The sequence below is a fragment of the Petaurus breviceps genome, unplaced genomic scaffold (assembly GCF_028583685.1).
Source record: "Petaurus breviceps papuanus isolate PSGF00001 unplaced genomic scaffold, PetGlider_PUasm1.0 208, whole genome shotgun sequence".
Taxonomy (NCBI): Eukaryota; Metazoa; Chordata; class Mammalia; order Diprotodontia; family Petauridae; genus Petaurus; species Petaurus breviceps.
In genome coordinates, this window is record NW_027185852.1 from 9,073,991 (window position 1) to 9,091,697 (window position 17,707).

A 17,707-nucleotide genomic window follows, 5' to 3' on the forward strand; every position below is an offset into this window, starting at 1 on the left:
TTATGAACAAGTCAAGTCAACAAGCATTTATTAAGAGCCTACTGCATTGTACCTAGCTATGGAGATGAAAAGGAAAAAAAAACAGCCCCTGCCCTCAAGGTGTGAGGTGATGAAGGCTGAGAGTCTGCACCAGTGTGGTGGCAGTGTCACAGGAGAAAGAAATATCATGAAGATAGAATAGACATATCCTGGTAACTGATGGGCTATGGGGGATAGGGATAAGAGAGAGTGAGGAATTGAGGATGACACATTTAGGCGACGCGTCTGAGTGACTTGGAGGAAGGTCATGCCCACAACAGTAATAGGGAAGTTAGAAAGAGGGAAGGGTTTGAGGGGTGAAGTAATGGCTAGGGAGTTTGTCTTGTTTTGGGGATGGGGGAGGATAAAGGTCTGTAGGAAGTAGGAAAGCAGCCATCAGACCAGGAGAAATTGAAGATGAGAGGGAGTGGAAATGGTAGAGGGGATGATTTCCCAGAGGAGGCAGAACAGAATGAAATCACTTGTGCGCATGGATGGAATGGCCACCTCTTCACATGAGAAGTGGGAGTACCTGAATTCAAACTTAGGTCTTCTTTCTTTAGTTTCATTGATGCCATTTACTTTTTATGCCACAATCATTTACCAATATACCCCGAGCCCCACCATTTAACCTGTCCCTTGCTCAAATAACTAACGAAATGATTTTTTTAAAAACCAACCCATAAGACCAACAAACAAAATGACCCAGTCTGACAACATATACAATCTGTTCCCAACATTTCCCAACTTTCTACAAAGATGAAGAAAGTCTTTTTCATGATGTGTTCTATGGGATCAAGTTTGGTAATTATAATCGATCTGAATTTTTTTCACCTTTGAGTGAAGTTTTCATCGACATTATTGTAGTTATTTTATATATTGACCTTCTGGTTTTGCTGTCACATCAGTTCATAGAAGTCTTCCCATATTTCTCTGAATTTCTCACTTCATTTTGTCACAACAGTATTTCATTACATTAACATACCCCCATTCCCCACTAAGAGTCCTGAGATATGGAAAGGCCTTTTAAGGTCATTGAATCCAACCTTTTCATTTTATAGTTGAAGAAACCGAAGCAATCAATGGGAATCTCATTGTTTTTAGTTTTTTTCACCCACACAAACTGTGATTGTGAATATTCTGGTATAGATGAGATCTCTCCTCTTTTAGTCTCTGTCTGGCTTGGGATATTTTCCTGGAAGTGAGAATCTGGATCTTCATACTCTAAGACCAAGGTTATTTCCCATAGACCACTGAATTCAAGTGTGGAGGACTCTTCAATTTAAGAAGTCCCAGTCAATGGAAGAAATAATTCTCTTTTTGCAAAGCATACAAAAGTCTTAACCCCTTTGGATATATCCAATAGCCCAACATTGAGATGTGTGGGGTAATGACCCCATTTCAGAGAGCCATCCAATATGAAAGAATTAGAATGACAAAAACTCCAAGCAGTGATGATGATGATGAAGATGAGGAAGAGGAGGAGGAAGATAATGATAATAACTAACATTGATACAGTGCTTACTCTGTGCAGGCACTGTGCTAAATGATCCACAATTATCTCATTTGAATTAGGTATGGTTCACATTCACTACCCTTTCCAGCCAAATGCAGTACACCTAAAAAGGAAATGCATGGGAAAGCTCACTGCCACTAGCCTAGCTAAGGCATTTATAAAGACTTGGCATTATTCCATAAAATCAGCACCACTCTTCCCCACATACACAGTATAAGATGGTCTTTATTCCTCTCATCACTTTTTGGTATTAGCGAGATGGTGTTTAAATACCCAGGCAGGACTGGAGTGTTTAGAACTGAATTTTGGTCCTTTCCTTGTCACTTTCAGGGCACTATTCACAGCAGCCATGATACCACCTGCAGCTGGTTGCCCCTTCAATCATTTAAATAATAAAAATAAAATCAATAATAGCAACAACAATAATAATTTCATTTTAGTTGAGTTTTCCAGAATCACAGAATGAGACAGTTGGGAGGTACCATCTAATCCAACCTATACTCAAAAAGTATGCCATCTATATCCCAGACATGTGGTCAGGTGTTTTGACAACATACAAGGAGGAGGTGCTCACTCCTCTCAAGGCAGCCTATTCCACTCTGGGACAGTTCACACAGCTATAGAGTGTTTCCTGACATCCAGCCCCACTTCATCTTTTTGCAGCTTTCACCGGTTGGTGTTATTTCTGCCCTCTGGGGTCAAATGGAACAAGGATAAATCTTCTTCCACATCCATACTTGAGAAGAGCTACCATGTCCCTCTTGAGTCTTCTTCAGATTAAAAATCCAAAGTTCCTTCAACCCATTCTCAGATTGAATGGACATAAGGCCCTTCTTCATTCTGGTGATCTCCTCTGAATCTTCTCCAGCTCATCAATATTCTTCTTAAACTATGGTTTAAGAACTAAACACAATACAACAGATGCAGTCTGAACAGGGCATAATGTAGGGGAACTATCACCTCCCTATTCCCAGAAGTGATACTCCTAATTTAGCCAAAGATTACATGAGCTTTTTTGGGTTGCTACAGCATACTATTGATTTACATGGAGCTTGCAATTCACTCAGGTCTCCAGAGACTTTTCAGAACAACTGCTGTCTAGCCATGACTAACACCCCCCTTCTATTTGTAAAGTTGATTTCTATAGACAAGTAAAAGGTTTTATATTTGTCCTTATGTAATTTTAACCCTGTTAGATTCAGCCCATTACAGTAACCTGTCAAAATCTTTTTAGATCCTGACTCTGTCATCTGGTGGGTTAGCCACCTCTCCCAGCTTACTGTAATCTGAAAATTTGATAGGCATGCCATCTGTGTTTTATCCAAGTATAGCCTTGGTACTGCACTGATACCCACTCTCTTTCCCAACTGGGACTGGTCTGTTCATCCTCAATAGTCTCCCTACTTTGGCAAGTAGAGATGGTATCCCCAGAGGGAGTGGTCACCATGCTGCAACGACTCAAAGTCTCTCTCAGTAACCTAAGGACAACAGTGGCATGAGGGTGTTATATTCCTATAAGACACTGTAGCTTCTGAGCTATATGGTTATGTTTCTCATTTACAGCCAAATCAATCAGTAACAATAACACTATTGACTCAAGATATACAACACAGAAGATAAGGCAAAAGTGATAATGATCACAGCATTAATCAACCAAAGGCAAAAGCAGGACTATTCATAACTTTAATTCAATAGAAAGTAAAAGTAATAAGAATCCAAACATATCAACCCAACCATAAACTTGGGACACATTCTCCCACCAATACACAGTGTTGGTGAGGGAGAATGGGCTTATAGAAACTCATTAGAGGGCACATGAGTCCACCATACAAAGTTGCCTCTAGGTACTCACCTTCCAGCCATCTTTTCTCTTCTGTTGTACAAAAAGTGACAAGCACTTTTAGTCTGAGATACCCTTAACAGTTTTCTGAAAGAGTGTGATGGTTTTATATGGAAAAATGTGTCAACATTGTGCTTGTTCAGTGACATGCAGTTCCCTTAAACCAGAGAATTACAAAGTTCCTCAGGTTGACTTTCTGGGCAATGCAGATAAGTCCAGGTAGGTCTTCACTCAATAAGATTCTGCTTTTTCCAATCAGCTTCTATCAAAGTCTCTTGTCCAATAAGCACAGCTGGCAGTAAAACAGATGCAAAGTCTGTCTTTCTAAGCCTGCTTTAATCTCTCAAACCCTTTAAGGCAAAAATATACCCCTCAAAGGTTTCCACTATCAGTTTGCAGGTGGTTCTAGAAAGAAATATGATCAGATAACTCTTTACACAGCAGGAGATGAGTCATCTCTCATCCAATCAGCACAGCAGCTAGAAAGGTTCTCTCAGCAGAAAAGAACCTTTCTCCAGCCAACCAATCAAACACTGCCTCTTCCCCCAATCAACACATTCTCAGCAAAACATCTGAAAAGCTTAACTTTCAGTGGTCACCTTTTTCAGCTGAGTGCCTACTGAAAGTCAGGCTTTTCAGAGTCATTTGTTTCAGTTGGGGGTGGGTAGGTGAATGTATGGGTGTTTTCAGAGGACTAGCATCTCTGGTGTGAGGGCTTGCTGAGCCCTTCTCAGGGCTGTTCTTTGGTGTCTGTCTATAACCCAACGCTCACCTGTGAGAAGCTGTAGCATGAACAGTGGCCACACCCTGGTAAAATAATCTCAAATATGGGTTAATCAGGCTGAGGGGTAACTGACCTGACCTTAAATTCATCAGTGAGTTAGGGGAATATCTACCCCAAGTATGTGAATTCTTTCCTTGGTAGAATGGTTGCATGGGAGCAAGTTGTTCCAATGGCCATGAAGCAGGTGCTATGGGGCACTTACAGCTTGGCCAGACAATTTAAGATGCCCAGGCGATCACAGTCATCTTGACTTTTGTTTTGCCACTGGGCTTCAATGACCCTGGGAGAAAGTGAGGCTGATGACTTTATGCAGTCTGCCTCACTTAAATCCAATTCATGTGCAAGTCAAGCTATCACCCCATGATAGCTGGGAGTGGCTTCTTGCCTCTCCTTCTATGTCTTCTGTGCCCAGATTCCTAAAATATGTTCTGCACTCAGCTTACTCTCCCATTTCTTCTTCTGGCTAGTTCTTCTCATGACTTCTTATTTCTAGCTTCTGAGTCAGATCATTGTCTCCTCATAAGCAGCGAATCATTTGCTAATGATGTGATGCTGAAAGATTCCCCTTTCTTTTGAGGTATCTCTCCAGAGGTCCTTACACAATATTTCCATAGTACCCAGTTATTTGGTTTACTTTTTTTTTTAAAGCAATTGGGGTTAAGCAACTTGTTCAAGGTTACACGGCCAGTTATTTCTGGGTGTGGTGCTAAGTATCGGAGCCTGGATTTGATCCCAGGTCATCCTGAATCTGGGGCCGGTGCTCTTACTCACTGTGCCACCTGGCCGCCCCTGGTTTACTTTTTTTTAAGTTATAACAATCACATGCGAATGAACTGAGAGGAAGTCTACCTCTCACCCATTGTTACCTTGGTTATTATATTACATTTATATAGGTCATCTCAGTACCTTCCTCTGAGGGACAGTTCTCTCTCTACTTGTCAGAACCTTGTATGCCTCTCCTCAATATTCTGTCTGAGAGGCTTTTCTTACATCTTTCCCAAGTTGATTTTTTTTATAAGTTTTGCTATCATATGTCCTTAATTCTGTCCCCTTCAGCAACCAGAATTTCCACATATAAAACACAAAGCATTGGTTAAAAAATGTTCCGCAGCACAGAGTCAGGCAGAGACATCCTGCCGTGTTGACTTTGAACCAACTGCAATGCCCTGAATTCTTTCCAACATGTCCATCTTTTTTTTTTTCGAAAACACCTCAGACAATCAGTTTTGCCCAACTTCCTGATTTCTTTCTAGGGCTTAAGAGAGGGGGTGATACCCAGGCAAGCGTGGATGCAGGGTGTAAATTGGGCATCAGAGGATAATAATTAATAATAAAATGTATACAGATCTTTCTTTGTGCCAGACATGACAATACGAGCTTTGCAAATACGATCTCATTTTATTCTCACAACAATCCTGGAGGGAATCTTCCCCATTTCACAGATGAAAAAAAAACAACTGAGGGACACAAAAGTTAAGTGACATATCCAGGGTCATATAGCTAGTAGTGTCTGGGGCCAGATTTGAATGCAGGGCTTCCTGACTCCAGGTCCAGCACTCTCTCCGCTGTGACACCTAACTGCCCCTTCTTTACCTTACAATTTAAACTGGCTTAAGAAACAAGTAACTACCAGAGTAGAAGGAGAAGGGAGGATTGCTCACCTGAACTAATTTAAAATAAAAATGATATCATAGGATTTTCTATCTCGAGTTTGAAGGGACAACGTTAAGGGCCATCTCGTCCTACTCCCTCATTTTACAGATAAGGAAACTGAGGCCCAGGAGATCCACATCAGTCATATCTTATAGAAGTCTGATCACCACTATGCACCTCCTTGCAGGGATTCATTATTAGTTCTTCAGAGACTGTTGTATCCCATGTCTCATGTCCATAATAGCAAAGTCACCAGAATATTGAATAATAATAATAATAAATCACATTGATGAAATACCTTTTTTGGTCATTGAAGCCCAAGGAAGTAGGCGAATGCTTTGCATATGGTAGGTGCTTAAGTGTTTTGTGAATCAACATCAAACCGTCCCATCTTGGGAAGCCACCCTCAGTGACCCCATCTGTGTTAAACCCCATCACTATTCATCCAGTCATCCTCACATAGTAAGAGTCATTGTGCTGTACAATAGGGGGTGTAAAGATAAATGCATGGTTCATGGATAGAGAAATGTGAGCACACACGCAGCTCAAACAACAGAATAAATAGACACACAAAAATATCCCCACAAAATCTTCATCAGATCGACTACCTTACACTATGAAGACTTGAGGAAGTTTGAGATTTTTCAGCTCTGTCCTGGAGCTGGCCACCAGCCTGCCATCTCTCCTTCAATGGGATGTCAGACTTCTTGCTCAACATGATTTGTGGTCCTATCAATGTTTCTCTAGCGACCCTGAAGCCAAAATGACTTCTGCTCTTAGCCCATCTTATAGTGTAGTAATTTACTTTTATTTTCAGCTGTTAAAACGTTAGGATTTAGAGAAGTTCCGATTGAGAGGAGATGCAGGGTAGTGGAAATTCGCTTGGGTTGGAAATCTGGGAACTTACATGATGTCTCTGACACTTGATATCTATGTATAGAGCCATACCTAAGGCAATGTCACTGGTGCTTTGTCTCAGGGTACTGAAATTTAAAAGGTGCTGCTATCCCATGAGATCTCATCACCATGCTGATTGACTGTTTTTGATCCTTCCCAACTAGGGCTGAAGAGTAGATCACTAAACTCCCCCCAAAGCCTTCCTTTGTAGAGAGATCAATACTTTCCAAACTTTCCAGGTAACTCCATTTTACATGGTTAACTCACCTTTGTTTCTACTCCACCCCCCCTTTTGGCTTCCTTTTACATGTTGTCTTCCCCCATTACAAGCAGGTTCTTTGAGGGCAGAGACTGTCTTTCTTTTCCTAATTTGTATCCCCAGCCCTCGGCACAGTGCCTGAAACATAGTAGGCACTTAATGAGTGGCTATTGAAATGAATTAAACCCCCTCCTCCAGCAGGTAAAAATAACTGAGCCTAGCAATGAGATAGCGAAAATAGTGACTAAAAATAGCTAACAGATAGATAGATAGATAGATAGATAGATAGATAGATAGATAGATAGATAGATATGTGTGTGTATGTGTGTGTGTGTATAATGAACTTTAAAGTTTTCAAAGCTTAAATATTATTCCAAAGTTTACATATATTATCTCGTTTTAACCTGATAGGTAGCTGTTGCTATTACCCCCATTTTGATAATGAGGAAATTGAGGTAGAGAGGTATTAAGTGGCTTGCCTAGGGTCACACAGGGATTCAGTGTCTGAGGCAGTATTTGAACTCACGTCTTTCTGGCTACAATTCTAACACTGCCCACCATGTGATCTAGCTAGTTAAAGGGGGAAGCTAAGCAAAGAAGCCCTTCCTGTTCCAATGACCTTCCTCCTCCTCACTTCAGCCCTGCCTGTTGTCCACCAGGGATGCTTTCCATGCTCCTTCCACCATCTGTGTTTTATGCGGCTTTCCCTGGGCACCAGAATTCCTAGTTATAGCTCTGCCCATGGGACTCTGGGTTAGTCACATTCCATGTTGCAGCTTTTTCATAAGAAAAATGGAGATGAATTGATTAGATTGTAATCTCCTTGAGAGTAGAGACTGTCTTTAGGTTCTTTTGGATTCCCAGTGCTTGTGACAGAGGCATTTAGTAGGTATATAGTAGGCACTTAATAAATGTTTATTGATTGATTGATGAATGAATGAAACATTTATTACACACTGAATAGGTACCAAGCACTGTTCTCAGTGTTAGGGATACAAGTACAAAAGTTGAAACAGTTTCTGCCTTCTAGGAGTTTAGATTCTGGAGGGGTAGGGTGGGGATAACACAAGGGAAGGGAGTTATGGTCTGGGAAATCACAGGAATGGTAAATAGAGGCTAGGGCAGTCCATTGTGGTGCCCTTTCCAGGAGAACTGATGATATGGGCTTGATTATTGTTTCCAAAGAAGAGGCGAAAAGCAGGGGAGAGGGGGGCACTGACCCCAATAGGGTGGATGGCTGAATGATATTGAAGCCTGGTCCCGTCTGGGTCAGGTTGGGAACAGTCAGTAGACCAGTCAGGACAGCGGGTGCCAAAGCTGAGCTGATTCGGTTCCCGGGGCACCAAGAGCGTCATACCTGGTATGTGTGTCCCTGTCAGTATCTACACCTCACACTTTGGCCTCCCCAGTTAGCAGCCAGTTTAGACACCCTAGCATGGGAAATGCTCCTCTCCCTCGCCTGCAGCCCAGGTGAGCACGCCGCCCGCCCTGCGCTTCCTCCAGCCCGGCGTCCGCTTGTCCTGGATGCTGTTCTCCGGGCCCCAGCAGCGATCAAGCTTTCTCATTAGAGGCTGCAACACAGGGATGGGGGTGGGGGTGGGATGGTCCGTCCCACCCCTACTGGCCCTGTGCTCACAAATTGCTAGTCACTGCCCTGCCTGCCACACCCCGAGGGGAGATGGCTGAGGCAGCCAAGCCCCAAATTCAGTGAGAAAAAAAAAAAAAAAGGAAAAGAAAAGTGAGACATGAAAATGTTATCAGCGTCTACTTCCCAACTGAGTCAGGCTTTCAGTCCACGTGACAGCCCAGGATGGAGCAGATGCCTTGGGGTGGGGGCCCCTCCTCCTCCCTCCTGGTCCCAGGCTGGCTCCCATCTGGGCTCTGCTGACAAGGGGCCTCTGGACACTTGCTGCCGAGCACCCGGGGCTTACGGCTCAGCGAAGGAAGAGGCTTTGCTTAAGGCGGCTCGGATCCACAGGTCTCCTTCCCTAACCCCCTTTCAGGTCAGAGCACTAAAGCCCGAGTATTTTTGGAACGGCACAGTGAGCCGATGGAGGCTTTGCGTTTTCCCACGTACCATTTGCCAGGAATCTACAGTCGGAGCCTGACGGAGGCTCCGCTTTCCTAGTGAGGGCTTCCAAATAAAATGCAGAAAGACGAGTGTCTCACACATGGGCACATGCCTAGAGCGCGTGCCTCCAGCTGCACTGAATTAAACTGAACCGAAAATGAAGGACGTGCTGCAGGTGGGTCAGCAGCCCAGTGCGCAAGAGCGAGCGCCCTTGAGACCAGGCTTAACTGGACTCCCCAGGCAGCAGGTGCCCACGGAGGACGTGACCAGGCTTTCTTGCTAAGCTCCCATACACCAGGCTTCTCTTTTTTGGGAGGAGACAAAGAGGCCGAGACAGAGAGACAGACACAGACAGAGAGATAGACACAGACAGAGAGACAGGGAGAGAGAGACAGGCAGAAACAGACACAGACAGAGAGATAGGGAGAGAGAGAGACAGACACAGACAGAGAGATAGATAGAAACAGAGACACACATATACACACACCGAACACATACATATATGAACATCATGTTTTGCTGGACTTTTTCAGTCATGTCCTACTCTTGGTGACCCCATTTGGGATTCTCTTGGCAAAGACTGCAGAGGCTCACGTTTCCTTCTCCAGCTCACTTTACCGATGAGGAAATGGAGGCAAACAGGGTGAAGTGACTTGTCCAGGGTCACACAGCCAGGAAGTGTCTGAGGCCAGATCTGAACTTAGGGGGAGGAGTCTTCCTGACTCCAGGCCAGGGGCTTTACACACTGGGTCACATGGCTTCCCCCATGTATATATGTATATATAATGTGCTTATGTGTGATGTGTGTATACATAGACATCCCATATATACACACATTCCCCATACATGTGCATATGTACACATACATGCATGGATATTTATATAATGCATATACAATTCCATGTGTTATATATACACATATAAACACACATGTATATAGACACATACATAAAATATATAGTTCTTGTTGTATATACATTGGTGTATATGTCCATATACAATAGCTAGCATTTTATGCTTTGCAAAGCCTTTTACAAATATCATTATATATTTGTCTTCACAACCACTCTCTGAGGTAGGTGTTGTTATTATCTCTGTTTTACTGAGGAGGAAACTGAGACAAACAGGTTAAGTGACTTGCCCAGGGTCACACAGTTAGTAAGCATTTGAAGCCAAATTTGAACTCAGGTCTTCCTGACTTCAGGCACAGGGGTCTGTTCTTTAGCTACTGAACTACATAGATGTATCCCTATACTGATTAAAGTACACGTAAGGTCAAGGAGAGAAATGAATGAATAGCATTTGTGCTCGGCCCTGGGAACACAAGAACAATGGTCCAGTTCCTGCTCCCAAAGAGATAAGTAGTAAAAAAACTAGAATTTTTCATCTGATCTGAATGGACAGGACACGAACACAAACAAGTACGAATGAATGAAAACATTTATTAATAATGATGAATAATTAATCATTAATTAGCATATTATTAGTATATAATTAGTCATTAATAATTAATAGTGATTAACCATCACTGTATGCTAAGCACTTTGCTGAGCACTAGATACACATATGCACATATACATACACAATACACGCATACACATACATGTACACATATTTTAATATGTATAGGTCTATAGAGTGTATACATACACATACCTGTACACACACATACATACACACACAAAAACAATCTCTGCCCTCCAGGAAATTACATTCTAGTAGGTAGAGAGAGCCCAAATTGGGCTCTGACGGCCCCCTGGGGGCTGTTTTTTGGTTTGGGACTTTCAGGGATCACGAGTTGAAACATGGACACCCCATCCTTTCGAGTATTGATTGGTTATAGTTTCAAAGCTGGAAAAGGGTGTGTTGTCTCTGAGAGTCCATGTGGGGCAAGCCAACAGGTGGGGGAGGGCATAAACTGTTGTATGGCTGAGGCCCCTCCTGCCAATAAGTTGTGTGAAGCTCTCACTAACGAGGATGGTAGGGTCTCTGGAGCCAAAAGGGTTCAACCCCCAGGGGGCATGAGCTCTCGTCATCAGAGAAGATGTTTGCGGGCAGGGCTGCAGGATGGAGTCATCCAAAACGGAATGGAATGGAGACAAGGGAGATGTCGAACATTTCCAATGCCTAACGCATGACAAATGCAACATAAATCCACGTGAATTGGTTCATCGATAGATTCAATGCATTTGAGGAGGTACAGACTGCTTTCAACTTCAGGGGTGTGGTGGTCAGAGAAGGCTTCCTGGAGGCATCGCCAGCCAAGCTGAGCATTGAAGGAAGAGACAGACATCAACAGGTCCATAACCAGGAGGGCTTTTTGGTGTCATCAAAGAATCATAGACTCAAAACTTCAGAGGACATCAGTCCAACTCCCTCATTTTACAAATCAGGAAATAGATCCCCTGAGAGGATAAAGGAAGTACAGACCATAAGTGCCGGTGTCAAGGTTGGAACCCAGGTCTTCTGACTTGAAAACCAGCCCACTTTCGGTTCTGCCACGTTGAGCTAGAAAATGCAGAACAAGATCAGGGAACATGAGTCGTTTGGCCAGATGATAGATGATAGAGTGAGCAAAGGACCATGAGTCACAAACAAGATGGCGGCTTCCTCTGTACCTCCATTGGGGTAGCCTAGGATGGGGCTGGCTCTCTTTGTCGTCATTAGACCCCATTCCAAGTATTGTGTTCATTTCTGAAGACCATAGTTTTAGGCCAGAGTTGGTTGATCATCCTTTGGAAGATAGTGTTGAGGACATTTTTGTCCTGGTATGGGTTGAACTAATTAACAATAATAATAGATGGCTATTATATAGTGCCTGCTATGTGTCAGACACTGTGCTAAGCGATTTACAATTATTATCTCACTGGATCCTCACAGCAAACCCAAGAAGTAGGGGCTGTGGTTATCCCCATTTTATAGATGAAGGAACGGAGGCAGACAGGGTTAAGTGACTTGTCCACAGTCACGCAGTTATAAGCAAATGAAACTGGATTTGGTGCACAGTAGTGCCCCCTGGCTGCCTCTATGTAGGACCCTAATAATATGGCCCGCTATAGAGTCAATGAGTCTTAGGAGTCACAGAATCTCAAAATCACGCTTCATGACGGTTAGCTGTGTAACACTGAATCATCTCTGTGTATCTCCATGTAGCTGTGCGACACTTCATGTCTTGTCTCATCACTCATCCTGTGGTGCCAGGATCCATACCCCACCCCAAGAATCCTGCCCCCAATGCCCCTCACAAGCCAGCCAGCCTTTGCTCTCAGACCTGCGGTGATGGAGAGCCCATCATGTGCCAAGGGAGCAATTTTAGGTAACTCTTATCATTAGGACAGTTTCCCTTATATCAGACCTAAACCTGGTCCTTCTCCTCTCTTCCCCATCGTTCCAAGTTCTGGCTCTGGGAACAAGCAGAGAAAGTTTAATCTCTCTTCCGTAGGAAAGTTTTCAGAGACTTGAAGGGCTGGTCCAAGGTCAGGCTGTTAGCATGCAAGAGATCGGAGATCACCCTGGGCCCTCAGCTCCATTAATCAGCCCCAGCTGTGATGGATGAGGAACCTCTGGCCAGGCAGTGCCTTTTGGCTCTGCCTGCACCCAGACTGCCGAAAGCCCCCGATTGCCACCATCTGGCTTGTTGCAATGCGTTTTTGTTTACTTTGTCAGGAATCAAGTCATTGCACAAATCAAGGCACACCTACCTGCCTCATTGCCTAAAATGTGGAGGGCACCACTGTCCTTCAGTCACCCGGAGGGTAACTTTGTCTCTCCCCTCTCACGCCTGCCCCCCCAATATCCAAACAGTCTCCAAATCTTGTCTGTTTCCATGACATCTCATGTCCATCTCCTTCTCCACTCAAGTAGTAACATCTTGGTTTAAACCCTCACCACTTCTGCCCTACCTCCCTCTGTCCTCTGTTCCACCCTTCATTTAGGGGCCAAAGTGCAGGCAGGTCTGATTAGGTCACTCTACTACTCAATAAACTCTAAAGGCTTCCTATGACTGCTTCTTCCCCAGCAGCTTTGGTCCCCTCTTTCTACATTTAAGCTCCCCTTTATGAATTATCTTCCTCTATCAGAATGTAAGGGCAGTAGGCTTCTAGTCCTGGGGGAGTGGAGAGGAAATGGAGATGGTTAACTTCAGGGCGGTCAGTTCTGAGTGAGGCAATGGGAATGTTGTTACAGGAGGGAGCCAGGAGTGCTGGGGCAGTGGGTACAGGAACAGTAATAATTGGTCACTGGCTGTCAAACATGCATTAAACAAATGCTTATTGATTTAATTTGAGTTGAACCTAAGTCCTCGGGTTCCTCAGTTTCTCCTCCCTGTCTGCCTCATTTTGTCCTGCCTGACCCCCTCTAGGTTATGAAATTATCTCTGGATTTAAATCCTGTCTTAGACATTTATTCCCTGTATGGCCTTAGGCATGTCCCTTAACCTCTCTTGACCTCAGTTCTTTCACCTGTAAGATGAGGTCAGACTAGATTCCCAAGTCTAGGTAACTAGAGGCCAAAATGTGCTGGACCTGGAGTCAGGAAGACCTGAGTTCAAATTCAGCTTCAGACGTTTTCTACCTGAATGGTTTGCCTGCCTCAGTTTTCCCACTATTAAATGGGGATAATAACTGTACCGACCTCCCAGGTTTATTGTGATGATCAAATGAGATAAAAGCACTTTCCAACCTTACAACGCCACATAAGTATCATTACTGTAATTATTCTTAAATGGACAGGGATAGGATTCCCCCTTCAAATGCGATATGTCTTGGGCAGTAGGAACCTGGGCCTTGCTGGAAGCTGAGGGTCAGAGCTCTTTGTGAGAATGACTCTGGCACCTCTGATGCCTCCCTTTCTTCTGATACAACATTCTAGCTCCAAAAGGAACGAGGCTGTCAAATGTGGAGCTGAATCTTTGGGTGAGTGACCTGGACACAGGCTTGAATCATTATACTGCTTATGTTTGCTGGAGTCCGTCCTCTAAAAAGTGAGATTGGGGATTATATAGGGCCCTCCTGCCTCCATAATGTTTGACTAGAAAAGAGAAGTCAAGACACGAATCTCAAGGGCATTCAGAGCAGAAGTCAGGAGCAAGCATTTAAGCACCAACCTCAGAGCAAAGTTCTTGGGAAGCAAACTCTCATTATGCTAAAGTTATAAGAGTGGTTTATTCCTCCATTGTAGACAAGTCTCCTAAAGATTCTGTACCTTCCCTGCCCCCCACTTATTAAACAGGTAGTTTTGGGGAAAAAAGGCAAAGCCCTTGGTGCTCTGACTAGGGCTGCATCTGATGATAGAAGATAAGACAGAAGATTAATTATCTGTGAGAAAATGGACCCTTCTAAATTTTCACTCCTGAGCAGTTTTCACCTCTGCATGCCCATCTTTTTATGATTGTTTTTAGTCTTTTTCCAGTTTTGTCTGACTCTTTGTGATCCCATTTGGGGTTTTCTTGGCAAGGATGCTGGAACAATTTCCTTCTCCAGCTCATTTGACAGATGAGGAAACTGAGGCAAACATAGTTAAATAATTTGCCCAGGATCATATGGCCAGTACGTGTCTAAGGCTAGATTTGAACTCAGGTCTTCCTGACTCCAAGCCCAGTGTTTAATGCATTATGGCACTCCTCAACTGCCCTTGCTATCTTAGTCCCAGGTAAGCTCAGAGGGTAGAACCAGATGTAATTGGTTAGACCTCACCAAGAGACAGGTTTAAGTTTGATGCAAGGAAACATCTCATAATCAGAATGGAATCTGAAGGGGAAGAGGATGCCTTGTGAGAGAGTGGGCAGCCCTTCTTGAAAGGACTACAGAAGCGCAGTAGCTATAACTACTCATCTGAAAGACCCTTGTTCTGGCAGAATTGACATTGTCCAGTAGGATTCCAGATTGACCTCTGGCAAATCTGGCGTAGCTTTGGTCTGCCTGGTCCCCAAGGTCTCACAAGTCACAATTCCCTCCGTGCTCCGAGGTCAGCCTCACAGAGCTGGTCTTGAGCTGATGAGTAAAGATTTCCCATTTTCAAAGACTTTCTGTCCCTGCTCTGGGGTCCTGCAACCTGAGGCCTGATTCATCAGGATGTTCTGATCCATACAGCAGCCTTTATTTACTGATCCCCTCAGCTGCATGCACCTTCCCATCGACATGACCTTGTTTTCATATTTCGTGGAGTTTATATATGGAATGTAAGCTCCTTGAGGGCAAGACCTCTTCTTGCTGTGGTCTTTGTATCCCCAGCACCTCAGCCAGTATCAGACTTATTCTGTAAATTAGGGGCTTAATAAATCTTGGTTGATTCGTCATCGACTGTTTGTATGCCTAGCACTCATGAAGAATGCAAATGAAATGTCTAGCATTCAGTAGATGAGATAAACTAGCTAACGATTATATAGCTTACTACGGGCCAGGAACCGTGCTATGTGCTTTGCAAATACAATCTCATCTGATCTTCACAATGACTCTGGGAGGGAGGTGCTAATGTTATCCCCATTTTATAGATGAAGAAACTGAGACAAACAGAGGTGAAGGCATTTGCCCAGAGTCACTCTGGTCAGATTTGAACTCAGGTCTTCCTGACTTCAGGTTCTATCCACTGTACCACCTTCCTGTCCCTACCTTCTCTTGGCATTCAATGTTGGGCCATTCAATCATTCATTCCCCAAGTATTTACTGTCTTTTTTGGTCATTTTGCATTTTCAGTGATATCAGACTCTCCGTGAGCCCATTTGGGTTTTTTTTTTTTTTTTAGTAAAGATACTACAGTGGTTTGTCATTTCCTTCTCTAGCTCATTTTACAGATGAAGAAACTGAGGCAAACAGGGTTAAGTGACTTGCCCAGGGTCACACAGCTAGTAAGTGTATGAGGTCAGATCTGAACTCAGGAAGGGGAATCTTACTGACTCCACACCTGGGGTTCTATCCACTGAGCCACCCAGTTGCCCATTTACTGTATCTACTCTATGAAAGATACAAAGAATACTACCTACCCTTTCCTCAGTGAGGGAAAGGATACAGCATATGGAGGCAGATGGTTGGGATTACAGTTGCCACTCTCTGGCTGTGACCTCAGGCAATTCTCATCATCTCTCTTGGCCTTGGTTTCCCTTTTCTCCTCCATAGAATGGACTCTATGACCTTGAGGTTGGCTCCTTTCAGATATAAATAAATCAGTAATCTCAAGTTCTGGAATAGATTCACATCCTGGCTCTTTTTCTTATGAACTCTGTGCTTCTGGGTCAATCCCCCACCTCCCTAGGTCTCATTTGTCAAAAGATAAGGGTGAACAAGATGGCATCTGATATCCATTCTAGCATAAACCCCATGTATCTGCTCTCTCCCTAGAATGGAAGGATGATGAGGGGAAAGAGTTGAGACCATCATATCACAGCTTGTGACTAAACTAGGGAAATTAAATGATCAATAGGTAGAATGTGGAGGAATACTCTTGTGCCATAGGAAATGAGGAAGGGGTTGGTTTCAGAATAACCTGGGAAGACTAAACTGATGCAGAATGAAGTGATAAGAAACAGGAGAACATTGACTCAATGACAGCATTGGAAAATTTTGAAACACTTAAGAACTATAATCAGTGCAATGATTTGCCATGTTCTGGAGGGCCAGTGATGACAATGGTGCCCCAACAATGAGGAGATGGACCAAATACAGAGAAGGAGACACATGTCCAATGAAGGAGTTGGTTTTACTTGATTATGGATACTTGTGGGTACTTGCTATGAGTTGTTTTTTTCTTTTGGGGAGAAGGGGGAGGAGGAAGAGAAAGAAAACAAAAGCTTGCTATTGGAAAAAATTGAAAAAGATGGGTGAAATTCAGTCTCAAGATCCAGAAGCACACACTGGTCCTTTGCTCCTCACACACACGTTGGTTCATTACTTTAATGCCTTTTAATGTCTGTCTTGGAACTGCTAGGAGGAATATGAAGCAAAATTCATTTGGAAACCGAATTCTGAAAAGTCCTTCAAAGACACAGGAAGATCCAATTAAACAGAATGCTAAAGAGCCTTCTTGCCCCTTGCTTTTTTTCTGGTTAATTGAGGTGAGCCAGGAAACATTTGTAGTTTTCATCTTTGCTGTTGAAAGACTTTTCAAAGTCTGGGGCCACTTTCTTGCCTCAGAAAGGACCTTGGAGAGAGCATACAGCATTTCACTGGCTCCCGAGGATCTTAAAGGGACATCTTACGGTCTGAGCCCCAGTGGACCTTGCCGAGAAGAGGGGGGTGGGCAGGAGTTCGCCTGGACCCTGGGACGTACCTTGGAGATTGGCGGTCTTGTTTTGCTTGGCTTTCTTGGTGACATCTCGGATATCGTCTCTTCTGGTGATCGGCTTCTTCCTTCTGAAAGCTATGGGTAGAGGAGGAGATGGGAGGGTTATTTCGAGTGATACATAACTGAGGTTTTGTCCTTCTTCTGTTTAAGGAGAAGCTGCCTCTACTCATTGAGGATTTCCAATTCTGAAGCTTATGGAAATTTCTCAAAGTCTGAGTTGGGCGTTCCCACCTTTCACTGGGGAGGTTTCTTGTTATTATTCTATTTTTTTTGGGGGGGGGTACAGCCGACCTATCACTCTATTGGTTGGTTAAAAAAAATTCCCTCTATCAAAGCTGGCATTTTATAAACACACACAGAAACATATATAAATGCATACACATATGTGTATA

The 17,707-nt window shown here is 43.6% G+C and overlaps 1 protein-coding gene across 1 annotated transcript in view; it reads right to left on the reverse strand.

The window, feature by feature from the left end:
* The window catches only part of LOC138165257 (SH3-containing GRB2-like protein 3-interacting protein 1), a 294,003-nt gene that overhangs the window by 227,504 nt on the left and 48,792 nt on the right, over positions 1-17,707 (reverse strand). The window contains exon 3 of the mRNA XM_069093394.1: positions 17,301-17,390. Within this exon, the coding sequence (XP_068949495.1) occupies positions 17,301-17,390 (90 nt within the window). The remainder of the gene's footprint in view (positions 1-17,300; positions 17,391-17,707) is intronic.